At 40.4% G+C, this 16,716-nt stretch overlaps 1 protein-coding gene and 1 long non-coding RNA gene across 3 annotated transcripts in view; one reads left to right on the plus strand and one right to left on the minus strand.

The window, feature by feature from the left end:
• LOC114435346 (uncharacterized) overlaps window positions 1-15,663 on the plus strand; it is a 56,748-nt gene extending 41,085 nt beyond the window's left edge. The window contains exon 6 of one of the 2 annotated variants that reach the window (XR_003670580.1): window positions 15,595-15,663. This is a non-coding gene — a long non-coding RNA (uncharacterized LOC114435346). Of the gene's footprint in view, window positions 1-6,629; window positions 6,831-15,594 lie in introns of those variants that run through there. The other variant, XR_003670581.1, reaches the window with a different exon arrangement.
• The window catches only part of LOC114435341 (plexin-A2-like), a 59,297-nt gene that overhangs the window by 14,841 nt on the left and 27,740 nt on the right, over window positions 1-16,716 (minus strand). The window contains exons 6-16 of the mRNA XM_028404990.1: window positions 15,614-15,767; window positions 15,044-15,140; window positions 12,011-12,125; window positions 10,399-10,599; window positions 9,634-9,730; window positions 8,788-8,987; window positions 6,694-6,845; window positions 5,571-5,688; window positions 4,547-4,683; window positions 3,864-4,031; window positions 1,294-1,387 (exon numbers count right to left, since the gene is read on the minus strand). Of these exons, the coding sequence (XP_028260791.1) occupies window positions 1,294-1,387; window positions 3,864-4,031; window positions 4,547-4,683; window positions 5,571-5,688; window positions 6,694-6,845; window positions 8,788-8,987; window positions 9,634-9,730; window positions 10,399-10,599; window positions 12,011-12,125; window positions 15,044-15,140; window positions 15,614-15,767 (1,533 nt within the window). The remainder of the gene's footprint in view (window positions 1-1,293; window positions 1,388-3,863; window positions 4,032-4,546; window positions 4,684-5,570; window positions 5,689-6,693; window positions 6,846-8,787; window positions 8,988-9,633; window positions 9,731-10,398; window positions 10,600-12,010; window positions 12,126-15,043; window positions 15,141-15,613; window positions 15,768-16,716) is intronic.

The raw sequence follows: 16,716 nt of genomic DNA on the forward strand, positions 1-16,716 counted from the left end.
AGAAGAAATTTTCAATTATAAAATTCCACATAAGAAATGTTTTTTTGTGAGCAATGGTTCTGACGTGTATTGTGATATTTTGCTCATTTCAATTCATGGAAATACTTCTTACTTATATTAATATTATACTATTCATAAAACAAAGCAATAATTTAAGAGTACCTTCTACATTTTAGAACTTGCAACTTCTTTTGCTAAGTAGATCTGAACTGATGCCTCATTCTGATATCTCAAATGTGACAGAATTTCTAGTATTTTTAACTTTCAGATGTCTCATGGAGCCTTTGAATCCTTTTTTTAAAAAAAAAAATATCTCCCAGAAACTGTTTCATGTTCAGCCAATCACTTGATTATGAGAAACACCTTCTGTTTGCTGTGTAGTTCTTCAAAGTCCTTCTCAAAATCAATCAGTTCCTTTAGATTTCACTGGCTCCAGGCCTGTTTCTAGCTAGCTTCAGTTATATCTCAGGTTCCACAGAGTTGTTTCCAAGCTGTTTCAGGTTAATTAAGTGCTTTTGTGGTTCTAAACATTTTTAAGCAACTCCAGCTATGTTTTCAAGATGTGTGCGATAAAGAGACTGCCCTCATTAAATTCTCCAGTGACCCTTTTTTAGCAGCTGATTCGGGTGAAAGCTCAGCTTTAATCCCTTTAGATATCAGTGCTGCCAGTGACACTGTAGAACATGCAGTTTTAATTGATTGGCTCGATTTTAGGCCTGGCATCATTAACACACCATTTAATGAGCTCAAGGCATACCTCTCAAACACAACAGTAAAAAAAAAAAAAAAATTGCAAATAATCACATCATTCCTATACTGGCATCCTTCTCAATAGTCATTACCTGCTTAGTATTGATTTTTTTTTAGATTGTATTGATCTCCTTAAAGTTCAAACCAAAATTCCCTTCCAGAAATTTCCAAACCTCATTCAGTCAGTGCTCAGACCTCAGGCAAATCCCAAGTCAAAAGTGGAGAACATGAGATTGAAGGTGCCTGGACTTTTGCCATCAGGGCCCCAACTGTTTGGTACTATCAATCACTTTGTAGCAACCTGCCTGAGCAGAATCAGCACCATAAATCAACTCCTAAAACTGAGCTATTCTGCCATATCAGCTTTTTTAAAAATCTCATTTTTTACACCCTCTTTCTATCTGTTTTGTCTGTGTTTGGCTTTATTTTCACAGCCACAGCTACAGAGATAATTGCTGCTAAAAAACTTAGCCTTAGAGTAGCAGAAAGTGAAATGCATTACTCTCTCGCTAAATACATTATATTGGTAGTTTTCTCACTCACATTGACGGATTCTTGCCCAGCATATTTCACTCTGACCCGCGGTTCCTGAACTACATCCAGGTTGGTCCCAGTCACGGTCAGAGTGGTGTGGCCGCTGTCAGGAAGAGGGAAAAAAACCCTTTATTTCACAGACATTACTGGTCAAACATGTACACGCGCTCCAGGTAGCTTACATATGAATGCAAACTGCCTTTTCATGGTGATTTAATTAGAGTGGTGACTGCAGAGAGATCTTTTTAACCAGAGAATTCTGCATTAATGCAGGTTTTTGGAGATATATAGCTTGGATGGTAGCTCGTGCTTTGTAATTGGGCAGAAGAGCCAGATCAAACGGAGAACCAGCTGGCTGCTGTTGTATATTCATCCATGACTGTGAGACTGGCATAGCATGAATACAGGTGCTGCTTGTTTACATATCTGTGCTAGATGTGATTACAATAAACAACACTCTCTAATCTTTGCATAACCTGTGCTGCACTGTGAGCTCAGAGCACGTTTTATGTATGGAATTGAACAGTAGAAAATCAGAGGCAAAAAAATTAGAAAAAAAAAAGGTTTAAAAAGTACTGGCCAGTCTTGTCAGACTGACAGTGTGCCAATCCTTCTCTTCTTACACTTCAAAGGCTACCTAAGCTTGTAGGGCCTCATAGTGGGACTGCACATTCATGATGAGGGCTCTTGATTGCAGCTCCACAAAGCTCCTCCTGTCACTAGGCTGAGGGCCAGGGTGTCTCTCTGAAGTCTAATCTACAGGGACGTAGTGCTGGGTAATCCCACCTCAACCCAAATTAAGTACTGTCTTTTATTTAGCAGAGTACAAGTAATGTACCCAGTAACAGTGTAAGAAGTGTTTATGCTGCATCATATATGCATTCAGTGAAGGATAAATGTATGGACTATTTTAAACTCCTTTTCAATTATTTATTATTAGACACCTCATTGTGATTACAGTATTGCTATGTATTATTAAAAGGTTTACCTTTATAATACAGTCTCCCTGTATAAACCATCTATATTTACTGAGCTCATAATGTTTAATTTTTCAACGCTATAATATTAGAATATTAGGACTAACTTGCAGTGTCATGTAGTCAAGCCAAGCATCTGTTGTAAAGCCCTAGACAGTAATGATGGGTTTCAGTCCTCTTTGATGTCACCTATATGTTTTGCCATGTTGGTAGCACATGAGACCACAGAAAAAGGTAGCGCTAAAGTGAGTACAAACAACACTCAACCACAAATTAGTGTATAAATTCACACTTAAACAATTTGTTAAAGAAGAAGAAAAATCTCCCCTATGTGACTGCCATAATGGGCAGATTACCTATTAGGGCTGCAACGATTAGTTGGCGGCAAAAATCGTCGACAACTAATTTAGTAGTCGACGGGTCGTTAGTGGCGTCATCGCATTGCACGCAAGTTAGGGTTGGGTGGTATCCAAATTTTGATACCATCAAACGCCCTCCACATTTTACCGTGCAGCGCATATAGGAAAATAGGCTATTCATTGCAAGTTGCAGAGACACCGCACACTTTAGATTTTAATGCAGCTGCTGTAGCCTACAACGGCAGATAAACTGCATTATAAACTGCATGAAACATGTCAAGCAATCTTTTTCAGTTACAGTTTTTATTGAGGCCATTTAAAAATGCCTTTTTTTTTTTAATTTCATGCTGGCAGCACACAGCGGTATTAAAATGGGATGAGCCAGTCCCGATGTGTTTCTGTTTGTTTTTGTAATTTTATCATGTTAAAAGAGCGCAGCCTTGTGCAGTATTTATATTAGAAGTTACATCTCTCTCTCTCTCTCGATTGCTTCTCTGCGCTGTCACGTAAGGACGTCATGTTCATAAACTTTATCAAACAACCCTAAAAGTGTAACGCATTTGCAGCGGAGAATGATTCTCTGGCTCGTGTTGCAGCAGGATGATTGGCACTTGATGTGGGAATGGGTGTCGAGCGGACACACACACACACACCCTCGGATTGTGGCCCAAGATTTTCCGCTTTAGACATCGAAGCGGCAGCACGGAGGCAGGTGAAACAATGACAAGTTAGCGGTCCAAAGTAGTCGACTATAAGGTAGTCAATGACTAGTCGACTATTGAAATATTGTCATTAGTTGCAGCCCTAATACTTATAGAGACTGTGTACTTGGAAACATTTACATCTGCTATAAAGCTGGACCTTTAACATGTCTAACATGTCTATGGAGATTTATTTTTTTTTGTAGACCCTTTGACAGAAATGCCAGTAACACATAAACCTAAGCAGCACAAAGAGCAATTAAATGTCTTCACACATATTCTATTTCCAATCAACCAGGGACCTGGTGCACTCAAGCTGCAATACACACATTGCCATTTGCAGCATGAGATCATCTCCTGTCACACTTTGATCAAAACTAACACCATGCACGGTGGAGCTTGCAAATTTGCAAGCTTTTTTTTCCACATGGTAAAATTAGCCCTTAATATTACATGTGTGTGCAACGTGCGAGAAAACAAAACCTTTATCCACACAGTAAGACTCAACCAGCATCATCTGTATATTCAATACTCATTGTTACCTGATAATGCTCCACAGTGGTTCAATGCGCTGGACTGTGGGGTCTTCTATGTACTCAAATGCCAGACTTCCAGGAACTTTGGCCCGATCGACACTCAAACTGACCTGAACTGGTCCTGCTCCCGTTACTGATGGAGCAGAGAAGCACACAATCTCCGCCATGGTCCTCCTGGTGGGAGTATCGAAAGAGGGATTTATTCATGCCTTTGATTGTGACTGCCCCCTCACTGCTGCAGTGGCTAATCCTTGACTTCATGCAGTTATGAGCCATGCACATTACAACAAGGGGAGAGGATTCATTATAGTCTGTCCCATCTCCTCCTTGTTACAGACACATTAGGGATGGAACACTGTAATTAGAGGGTGCTCTAGCTAATGGATTCCTTGCCTCACCCACCTGACTGCTACCATTTGAGGCATTTTGAACTTTAAATAGATATCTATAAATACGCAGAGAACAATACCTACTGCTGTGAGCGCCATCACTTCCTCACAAATCATTATTAAAGCTTTTAATTTACCACACAAGCACATACCGGTAATTGTAGCTTAAGTGTTCTGTTTTAATAGACTGATCTCATACTGTGTTTGATTAAGATTAGAAAAGGTTAATGTGTGACATCGGAATCTTTAGCAATGTATGGTTAAGATGACATACGGAGTTGATATTAATATCAGTCTTACCTGTACAGCTCGCAGGTCTGATTGCCAAAGTATACGTTAACAGAGCTTCCAGCGCCCAGGTTCTCACCAACAATGGTGACCTTGGTGCCACCAGATTCAGGTCCCCTACCTGGGGTGAGTGCCAACATCATTGGAACCTGTAAAGATTCAAAATTTATTCTAGGTTCATCCAGCGTCAGCTGAACCACACAAGACAGTGCGTTTTATTTATTTGCTTGCTTTAGCCCTGGCCTAGTAAACTACTGTATAACTAAAAAGGGTTTCATTACTGTGGCCAAGTTCATTTTTTAAGTGATACAACAGTGCAAATTAATGAGCAAACAAAAGACTCTTTTGGCTCAAGTGGTAAAAAATGCACCATTCTTTTTATTAACCACAAGTCCAAACACCTTCATAATTCTGTTTTAAATTCTGCTATGCAGAAACTGCGCGGTACTTGAAAGAAATCAAGTGTTTTGTTCTCTCTCTCTCTAGTTGATGATTGCTGTGGTATGAATAGACCAAATTGATTTGCTTTCACCTGCAGTATAGTTAATTGCAAATGTGCACCTGTTCTGAATGTAACTAGTATTAAGCCTTAGTATGAGCTGATATAAATTCTATGTTAACCAACCAACACCAGCTCTATGCTGTGCAGCATCGGGCTTGCTTTGCTCTTGGCTATCACGCAGCACAGGTATATACATCTGCTTTATATATTACATTGTTTGCTACATTCTGGTTTGTATCATGGATGATATATTTTTGGTAGTGATAACATTAGCAAACAAACTAAGACTAGGCATCTAGCTGTAACTTGATGGTCATATCCAGATAAGCCCTTGAAGTGTGGTTGACATTACTCTAATTATACACTCTTTCTGTATATTAGCAAGCTAATTCTAGCTGTGTTGCTCACTGAATATTGTTACAGACATGAATATCTCATCCAACACATTTTTGCTAAAAATGTGAAAGTTAGGGAATGTCTTGATTATAATGAGTTCATGTGTAAAATTTACTTAATATTAACTGTCGGAATTACCACAAAGGAGTAAAGCTGTGTAGACTGAGCTCGTAGTTCTGGTCTGCATTCACCAACACACAGTTTAACAGGACCAGGTGCACTTCCTTTAGAAGCAGCAGCCATCTCGCACACAATCCTATTGAGAGCGGGGGGGGCACAAATATGTTTTCAGAGAAAAACATAGGCATTGTGCATGATAGTAAACTCACTGGCCAGCAGACAACAATCACTGCACTGTATCACATTTGTTATGGACTGTACTGGTGGAAGCTAGACTCTGGACAGTGTGATTGAGGCAGACTTTCATAGAAGTTGTGGGTCAATACAGAGGGCCATCTTTCTTCCTAATGGGAAACCTATAACAGCAATATAACTCAAATGATAAACTACATCCCTCCCCATCTCCAGCACGGTTGCCACCCACCATTACCTCCGGTTGCCATGACAACATAGGGGTTTCTTCAATAAATCAGTATTGCCTGTCAAGTCAATAAGATAAAGTATGCCATGAATAAGTCATTATAGCAACTGACCCCATGCTAAAATTGATGGTTGTAACAGCTGTAATGCCATGTTTTAAAGCACTGTGTGTGCCAAATGAATGGCCCTGCCGAATGCACAAGGAACTCGTTCCCCAATACAATAAGAGCACCCAATGAATCGTCTCTGCCCAGCCCTTCTATTCATACATCACGTGAGTTTTCCAATTTTCTGCTGGCATGTTCTTTTCCTTTCCTTTTTTTTTTTTTTTACAAGGGTATAAATAAAGTCCCTGCAGCCTGAGCCCAATCGCATTACATGGCTGTGAGAGAAACACATGGCTAACAGATTGTCCCTCCAGTCAGTGACATGCAGCGCATTTCAATTACAGCTGTGCCGACAGCCTCATAACACCAACGACACAAAGACTGTCTCTTTCTTTGGCTCTGACTGCACCAGAGCTATGCAAAGCCCCACACACAGTCCTACAACCTGATGAGACATCACAGGGCTTATTCAGGAGTGTCTTAGCACAGTGTAAAAGGGAGAAAGAGATACTGAAAATTTATTTTCTTGTGTGTGTTTGCATATTTACAGGCTATATAAGGTACTATATGGATCCATGTGTGTCTGAGTAGGGGAGGGGAGGAGGATGTCCTACTGTTCTGCAGTGATGTATCCTTCCTCCTGTGGGGTACACTGCACTCCTGCCACTTCCACATTACCCTCCAGCTCAGAGAAGGACAGACCCAGGTTCAGGCCCTGAATGGTGACCAGTGTGCCGCCCTCCAGAGGCCCTGCCACCGGGGTCACCTACATTGGAAGGAGAAGGAAGGGGTAGTAAGATAAAACAGATTTTTAGAAGGTTATCTTTCAATAAACTATATATAATTAAGAACTTTTGCCAAAACTTAACTTAACATATTGTAGAATAATGGTAAATATATTATATTAAAGGAATTGGTAAGGTTAATCTGGAAATCTCAGGGTGAAATAGTAAAACAAATACTAACATTTTTGATAAGCTTTGTATAATGTCCGAGTTCCTACTAAAAAAATATAACCTGCATTAACGTTGACCTAAAAATTGGACAAAAATGACCAGTTAGGTCATGGATCACTGTTGTCATGCATATCAACAGACAAAAAAGCTGTTGACTTCTTAAGTGTTTGAATGGAAAAAAATATTTCATATTCAAAAGTTAATGATTGGTATTGCTAACAGCGGCTGTCTACATCATAGGTTTCTTGTTAAATCAGGACACGGTGAAACTGTGTTTGACATAGCTATCAATATCTGGTGAACTATCTGATGAACAGCTCAGACCAGTCTCTGCATAATCTATAGTTTACGCTGGGAGCACATATTAAGTAAATTGACCACAATTTTTTTTCACAGGAACCTGCAGACAAACTAGGTTTATTGAAAAAAAAACCTTGACATCCAACATCATTCAAAACAAACTTTACTGAATAATTCAGTGAATAGAGCCTTGAGAAACCTATTCACACTTCGTTCGAGTGTACAGTTATCCATCCCAGCAGGAACCTTTGGACCTACAGCTGAACAGGAGCAATGCTGGAGCAACACCCCCTCCACTGCCGTGCAGCCCTCTGTGGTCGATTCATTCTGCGGCAGCTCCTTCAGAAACACTAATAATGTGACAGGGACATCAAAGGCTCGCGGTTCTTTGAAGTGGAAGAGCCTTGCATCTCTGTGCCTGACCTACTGTGCCTCATTCAGGAGAATGAACAGGAGTTTGTGACATAAAAGATCCATCACCACTTTTCTAAACAGGCCGAATTCATTTAGCTGTCAAGCACTTAAAGTATTCAGCTGCCTGGGAACAGAATGTGAAATGGTTGTAGGTAAACAGACTTTTGGATGGGAAACAGGAAGTTGGCCACAGATAAAATTACTGTTTGTTGTTGATGTTTACAATACAGACTACAGTTTGCTTCCAACGAGGTGCGCTAGCATGCTGTTTTCTGTTAGCGTATCCAAACACAGTAGTGGTATGATGTTGGAGGTGACAGTGTACCATAGTAGCCAAGGAAATGGTCAGGAGGTTTCTCTTGTGCCATATATTCAATGCTACGAAAGAACACTAACCATGATCTTTACCTTAACCTTACCAAATGACTGAATAAACACGAGAAATGAACCCCCGTCACCTGAAATAAGGTTATTTTCTGTCTTTATACAACCTTGTCTAAACAGTTCTATATGCTGTGGTAGTCACATCTAATTGCCTTATTATAATGCTAACAATCTATCCTATGAAACTTGCCTGTTCCTCTGACCCTGTAGGTCTAATTGCTCATTTGACAGCCAGGAACAAAAAAAAATATCTTAACCACTAAAACAACCTGGCACACATTGGTTTCTCTGTCAGACTTGCTTCACACCCATTTACAGCTAAGAAAACACCGGCAAACAGCAACTTCCTCCTCCATCTTTCAAAGTTTACAAAGAAGTTACCGCAGTGCCATGGTTTATTTTTCAGCTGTTCAGACGTTTGAAATGTATATGGAGAAATTTAACATAAGCTTGCAAAAACTGCATACTTTTGAAAAGCTGATGATTAAATTAGCATGACTGAGGAAATGTGTATACACCACAGAAACTGCTTATTCTAAATAAGACTAAACTCATCCTCAATAAATGCAGTATTTGCTTGAATGATTTACATTCATCATACACTTAAACATGGTGGCTTGACTGGATGTCCAACAGCCCTGACAAGCAACACACCTCAGTAATGCGTGGGTTGGTACACTTGACATTCCGGGCAGAAAGGTCCAGCCAGCGGCTGGCGTAAGGGGAGATGGGTGAACAGTGCTGCCTCATGGTGCATCGGCCCTCGCCACTACACCAGCCACACTGGAACTTTCTCTCTGCCCGCAGGCACATGCCACAGCTGTCTCGTTGGGCGCTGCACTTGTAGAGGTGGACTGTGGAAAAAAAAACACAGAGAAATTAGGGTATAAAATCAAGTTATTTCTCAGGCCAGTATTGACGTGTTTGAAGTAATAAAAGAAATGGGATGTGATGCCTATTAGGAGGTTATAAAACATAATGCAAGTCTTAACACAAATTGGATCAGGACCGAGTGCCCATAAAATTATGAAAGAAATGTAATCAGTCAAACCAATCAGAACACACACACTAACTTCCTAAGAAACATGTTTGTTTAAGTGACCTATTTCAAGTATTAAGAAAAAAGCTACCTCACTAATCCAATAAACCATTCTTTGAAGTCTGTCTCTCACATCCACACCTAGAGTAGCCTATATTTATGCCCTTGTAAATGAGCTAATAAGCTGGTTAAAATTCATGTATTGCCAAACACTTTTTTTCTTACATAATGATGGAACAGGAATCAAGAGCAACCATGAAAGCTCAACAAATATGAAGATTCACCCTTCACCCTTTCGGGCGTAGAAGTGATTTGGTGCTCTTTGATAACATTCTTTGCTATTGTGAACTTTTTCTCAAGGCCCCATGGGAGCCTTGAAGTGCTCTCTATGACCCATCTATCCCTTCTGGATTGAGTGCTTTACACTTCTCTAGGCTGGCAGTGATGGATGGCAGAGGCACCTTTAATCTTCTCAGGATTGTCGATGATAAAATTGCCGTTCCATACGATGGAGAGGTCCACTGCCAGGTCACTGATCTTCACACCCTCGTACATGTACTGTAAAGCAGAAACAGTGAGTGAAAGAGTGTCCTAAAAGTGGATACAGAGAGAGAGAAACTCAGACAGCGGATTGAGTAGAAAAAAGATACAGAGAGGCAGGGTAGGGAAAATGAGAGGATGAAAGGGCAGTGAAGAGACGAGGCTTTTAACCATCTGTCATTTTTGCCATGGTTGTCTGCTTCTCTCCTCTTTGACATGTGGGGACGCAAACCCTAGCTAGGGTGGCCAATCATCCACATCTGAAGAAAATGGCCTTTTCATTCATAGTCACAGAGTAGCAAGGTATGCGTTGCATTGAAATGTAGCCTGTGATTTGCATTATGGAAAAAACCTCCCCCCATACCTCTCTGACTTTGTGTTGGGAAGATTTTGTGTATATTACCTACCACTCACAAAATCCAGTTAATAAGGTTAGATGACTTGTGAGCTTCCATCATTTTTACCTTGACCATAAAAACTGTAACTGTCCTTCTTTCTTCTACATGTTCACGTTTCTTCATCACTTTTACTTTCCCCTTTCCTCTACTTTCTCCTCAGTATGCTCTGCACCTCGGGCGGTATTCACTGATGCTGATGTACCCTGTGTACCTTGCCTACACAGCATCCAAGCTGTCTGCCTCATTTGACAGCTGTGAGACTCCCACTGGGAGTGTTTGAGGTCATACCGAGCTGTTCTGGCACTGCACGCTGGTGCTGTTGAAGCGCAGTGCTGTGACGCGGTGCTTGACACCCTGCACGTTCACCACACACTCGTAGCCCCGCTGCCCCGACTGTGGCTGAGGAAGGTTTCGGGCCCTCAGAGTGATGGGTCGGACCTCTCCGGCCGGAATGAGAATTTCTCCAGAGTTAAGGAGCTGAGGGCAGTCCTGTAAAATCAAATGCATATACTTTTACTATTTTTACTATACTATGTTTCTCTCTGTCATATATTTGTCTGTCAACTAATAGCCCAACCAGTGTTTTATTTTAAGCTGTGGCTCTAAGAAATTGTAAAGAGATTTGACTAAAATATCTCCAACTATTAGATGGATCCCCATAAAAAGAACCTAGAATCACAGACAAATGTGTAACATCTTAGAAAATGTGAGATGCCTTCGGGGATGTTGTCGGGCAACCCTGACAACCTCGAAAATGGAACTTTCAGCGGTTAATGTTGTAAAAGGTTCTGAAACCTAACAAGCGTTAACTAAAAGTATCAGTAAAGTGCAACGCTAAACAAAAGTAAACAGCAAGTGAAAATGGAAAAGGAAGTACAAATACATTGATATAACATGGGAATCAAACTCGAATCTTCAGGTGAAAATGAATTTGTCGGCCATCGTGTCTTCTTGTACTGAGTGGGAGTTCAATGCAGAAACATCAAAAACTACCGTCCCTTGAGCGACCAGCTGAGGCTGACTTCAAAAGTCAGTCCATCTCCATAGACTTTTTTTTTTAATCTTTAGGTTATACAGAATTCAAACTTATGTCTGACAGATGAATGCCGTGTCAAATAGTCCTTAATTATCAGTAACTTTAGGCCTTCACTCGTGCTCTGCCCCTTTGCCCATATTTACTAGTACACAGACTAATTGAAAAGCTTTTATTGAAGACCTTTGTGCTGTGGTCACTTTAATATGAGACAGGGTTGCAGAAAATTGATGTCTAGTTAGTGAGCAAAGCATGAAGCCTGCTGCCACTGGTGAACCTCTCAATTTTCAATCAGCATCAACAGGCTGTCGTTTTCATTTATACTGTCACATATCTCAAAATTTGTTGCATGCATTGACTAAATATTCAGTGGTTGTAACATTCAGGGATTGTATCTTTTCATGGCTGTGATCCAAAGGCAGGTTATATTTGTTGTTCTGAGTCAAATGACATTTTTAATAGACATTCCTGTTCAGCTTTTGCTGCTTTGGTGACCCCTTGATTTCTTATCTGCTGTTAAGCCGCAGTAAACTCTGTAATTAACTCCTTGTGTTCACTGATAATTATCAAATATCTGCATTTTACCATGCTAAAATCTAAGTTAACATAACATAGCCTATATTTGAACATTAGCATCATTATTGTTAGCATCTTAGCATTCAAATTGAACCATTCCTGTCTCTATACAGCTTGACAGAAACTCTGCATGACTATGAGCTTTTAATCTTGTTGGCTCTTTGTAATGGAGCTGTGTTTTAATTTAATCACGGATTGTGCCTTTAAGGCAGAAGTGTCACATATCAACAGATAAATGGTGCTCTCGAGAGCTACACTTTAATCAGCTGCAGTATTTCTATGTTAATGTACCTCTGAGGCGTTGACTCTGCCCTCCTGGAAAGAACAGCTGCTCGGGTCGTGGGTGCACAGGTTGCGGTATTTACACCAGTGGCAGCGAAAAGTGCTGTTTACACAGGACAGACACCTGCAGGATGAGACGAGCACATTAGTGATGATGTCTTGCATTTGCACAGTATGTTCTATCCGTCACTATAAGTCTGCCTCTCCTGGTTGAGAGGATGGAAAAAGGACGAGTTTCTGCTGAATTTATCCTGTCAGTCTATTTTATGGAAAGATCTGATGTCCTCAGTTTTAATACAGGCAGCCTGAATGTAGTCTTTTTGTTGTGGATGACAATAGACTACCTTGAACATGAGGTCTATTCATGTGTCACTGCCACTTAAAGCAATCCCTGTAATATGAAAACTTGTAGTATCAAGGACATACAGTGTCCTTGTTAGATGTGAAGCAACCTCAGCTTTTCATGTTATGTTTGGATCTTTTTGAATGTAATGAAAACTGTAGGTCACTGTAAGACCAACTCTGTATTAATGCCCAAATCTGGATTGCAAGTGGCAAATGAATATTTGAATTGCTCCACACCCTTGACTCTTATGCAGTCGCCTACAGCCAGCGGTCAGTTGTGGATTTAAGTTGTACTGAACCAATCTTGTTTAAATGGATTTAATCACATTTTGGTGAAACAAACATGAAAGCAGTGGTAATACAACAGTGGTGGGTGATGCACAGCTGTTGATATACCAGCAGAGCAGTTGGAGAGATTAAAATTGAACATGTTCTCCTTCCCTGTGAGGGGGGTCATAGACTGTGCTGTGTATAATAGAGGCATACCACTGAGCAGAAAACAGATCCGTGCACAGTCTGTGCTCCTGAATTTGAACATTCAATAAGGTGCAACCATGAGGAAACCTTAAAACCACTACCAGCAGTCGACAGCTCATAGCAAGCTACAAATGCCAATAAATGTAGCGCAGCATCATTAAATTTTGATATTAATTAGCTGCCCAGGGCCAGTATGGACATAAAAAAGTGTGCTTGTCTAAAAAAGGAATTTTGGGGGTTGGGTATTAATAGAACTGGACTGGCAGGGAGCTGCAAACACTGGATAATTAATTATGGAGGGTGATGTGATGCTGAGGTGGTGGTGGGGGGGGAGGTGGAGGAAGAGGTGCAGGGTTAGGGGTGTGTTTGATCTGAAATATTAATCACAGAGTACACAGGGTCACCCTGCAGCTAATAGAGGCCGTATTGGTGTGGGGCAGATGTGATGAGCTTCCAACTGTTTCTCTCTAATGGCTTAATATGGTTATATTGGGGCATTCGTGTCGCAGTCAAAGAGCATTGTGAATAGATGGCATGTGTATCCACTGCAGGCTAATTTCCTGGGTTTAGTTATGAATACTACATCAATCATGTTCTCACTCCCTGGGTGAACTTATTGTATATCCCTCAATCCATCCAGCTTTTGTGAGCTCATGGGTCAATGTAACTTACAAGCAGTTAAAGGTTAGTGGCGTCTGCATGTAAGGATATCAGTTAGAGAAAAGAATTACTACTCTAGTCTCCATCAGCTGCTGTATAACTCATTTCAAGTGGATGAAATATTTTATCCACTTGAATAAAAAGATCCACTTCAGCATTGTGTGAATAGTCTTCTTTGTCGTCGTATATTGCTGTAAAACATGAGAGTTACAGATTTGCAGAGGTCCTTAAAAGCTGCCAACTGTTACTAATTGGCATTCATCCTAATAAGGTCCACCTATGTAGCAGTGTTTGTTATTCACAAAGAAAAGACTCTTGTCATGGTTCAGTCTTAGGATAAATACACTTGGCATTTGCATAATGGCTTAAAGTCAAAGCAGTTTCCCTGCCCAGTTAGGAAGCTTATATTGGATGACATTTTAAAAAGTGCTCTTTAATTTACATTATTTTACCTCCCCTCGGGGCATCAGAGTGAAGTTAAAAATATGAAATATCTATTATCAGACAAAACACAATTTCTGGCAGGGTCCCAAAGGACGAATTGAAAAGGTGTGTGAGTCACATACTTATCTGTTTAGCAGTCCATGGGGAGTGCCTTCCTACATTAAAGCTATCTCCAGGTGAGATTACGTACTAGGGTTGCAACCAACAATTAAAGTTTATCACAGATAATTCTAACAATTATTCTGTCAATTAACTGTGAAAATTTAAAAAAAAAACAAAAAAAAAACAAATGCTTAAATTGCCTAAAATTGTCTGAGCCAACCAAAGCGCAAGAAGAGGGCTATGCATATTTTGTCACAATCTCTAATGTATTATATAAACCTGACAGGTTAGAGGAGGGATACAATTCCAGTTTACTTTACAGATGTTTTGTTTGTGTGTGTGCACACCTGTTCACACCTGCCACTAATGTGCACTTTGGGCGATCTTATTGCAAGCGGACGGGTCTGAGGATAAGTGTGAAGGCAACTTATGGATCAAGGCTAGATCGATTCAGGCCACATTTAGAGATGGCCACAATAGTTAAACACAACTGCACGTCTATCAATGAAGGACCACCTGACCAACCCTGTCCTCTGCCTGAATCCTATCCATCTAGTGCGTTGTGTAACGGCATGAAGACAGCACGCAAAGAGCTTAACATACATAGACATGCACAATGTACCTAAACATAAGATGCTATGATATGATCTAAATAAATCCTCCAATTGACTAACAGACAGTAATAGAGCAGCGTATAATACCACTGTATATGACTTGTTTTTTGTTTTTTTGTTGCTGTATTTAAAACCTAAAAGCAGTGAACCCACAAGCTGCCAGTTTAAACCAAGTTGAAATAAACAGTCCATGGCAAATGCATCATGTTGATTTAAATGAAACCTGACAGATAAATTGAACTCAGAGGTTATCCAACAGCACAATCTTAAGTGGTGTTGTGAGCATCAGTACATCATTGCCCTAAATTAAGTTGTGCTCTTCCATCTATTGAACAAATCAAAGGTGGGGGAGAGAGACAGAGAGAGGGAAGGGGATGGTGGCAGCAGCTGTGAGACTTACATTTGATGCGTGCTGCAGTTGTAGAACTTCACCTCCGTGCTGGCGACCATTTGACCCGTCTCCTTTGAATTCAGGCGAAGCTCCACACCAGCCCAGTCTGACAGAGAGAGAGACAGAGCATAATGGAAACAAATATGTAAGAGAGTTGATGAGAGTGAGGGAGGAAAAAAAGGGGCGAGTGAGACAAAAAAGGATGCGTGAGACAGGGAAAACAATGAGAGAAAAGAGGAGGTCAAAATGAGGAAAAATGTTAATACTTTTATCACAATCCTGTAAAGAGCCACCTGGTTTCTGCAATTCTGCAAGGGCATACTGCTGTTGTTGTTATGAGAAAACCTTCAGTCAGAAACTTCAATTGAGGGATTACGGTATATGTTTGGAAGAAATTCTACAGTTTCTTGGTACCCAGCAAACTCCTCAGATAAACAAAAATGCAAAGGCGGTCAGTCTGCACAGAAAGCTGTTGTTCTGCTTTCCACCTGACACTGACATCAACCTTAATTTGTACATTTGAACCGCTATAAACTACTTATTTTTATGTGTGTTTTTAGGCCAGATATCTGTGCTCACCTTGTCCCTCTGGGATCTGAGGTACCTCCTTGCCAGCCGGGGAAAGACACATAACCCTGTTCCCGTTGACGTGACCGTCCACCTGGGCCTGCTGTCCGAATGAACAGGTAATCCCAGCAGAAAGATCTGGAACATTATTCACCTCCAGCAGAAGCTGGAAGAAAGCACAGAGGAAGGAAGATTTAACATCCTGGTGCACTGACACATATACAGCAGTGACTAATGTGACAGTGCTTTGACACATGTTACACTTTTGCTTTATATTTTATCACTGAGGTAAAGGAACAGACGGTGACATGTCATGTTGAGAAATATGCCCATTTATGTTCTCGCCTAGTGTTGAGAGTGATGAGCGGACTGATGCCTCTCTTAGTGTCAGCACATTAGCTTTTAAAGGTTAACAAGAACACCTTATGTGGATACGCATATAAAAAGTTGTTTTGGGGAGTTTTTGCTAAGAGGACATGTTCCATGTATTCACAGTAGACTGGCATTTAGACAATTTAAAAACTGACATTGTTTTCACCTATATAGCAAAGAATGAGTCTGGATGAAGGACAACAGGCCAAAAATAAATAGATGAAGGACTGATTAGCTTTGTAGAATGATGGGTATTCCTTAAAAAATATCTGAAAACTGTCTCACTAAAAATCGACAAGTCTTCTTGCAACCTTTTCAGAATTTTTATTTGTGTACCTGCCTCCATTGTTCCATCTTGACTAGCTGCATTGTCTTGTAAACACACATGGTATAAAAATAATCAACTTTTAAAATAAGAGAAAATTTGCATGAGGTTTTTAAAAGCACTGGTGAGCCAAAACAAAGGATAGGTAGGTCAGACAAGGTCGGCCCATAGCAGGTAAAAACACCCACTTCTCTTCAGAGATGTAGCCTGGTATAAAATATGGCAGCACACAGAATGAAGGATACTCTGTTGAAAATTCCCATCAAGTGTTACACTAGCCTAAAACTCATTCATTTACACACTATATGTTATTTGTATCATCTGTGTGAAGTCCAAGAAAGTAAATCTGGGTGTGTGTTTAGTCTTAGTGCTATGCTAAGCTAACTGCAGCAGTTTCTAGTTTTTTCTCTACTGTATA

The sequence above is a fragment of the Parambassis ranga genome, chromosome 5, assembly GCF_900634625.1.
Source record: "Parambassis ranga chromosome 5, fParRan2.1, whole genome shotgun sequence".
In the NCBI taxonomy this organism is placed as follows: domain Eukaryota; kingdom Metazoa; phylum Chordata; class Actinopteri; family Ambassidae; genus Parambassis; species Parambassis ranga.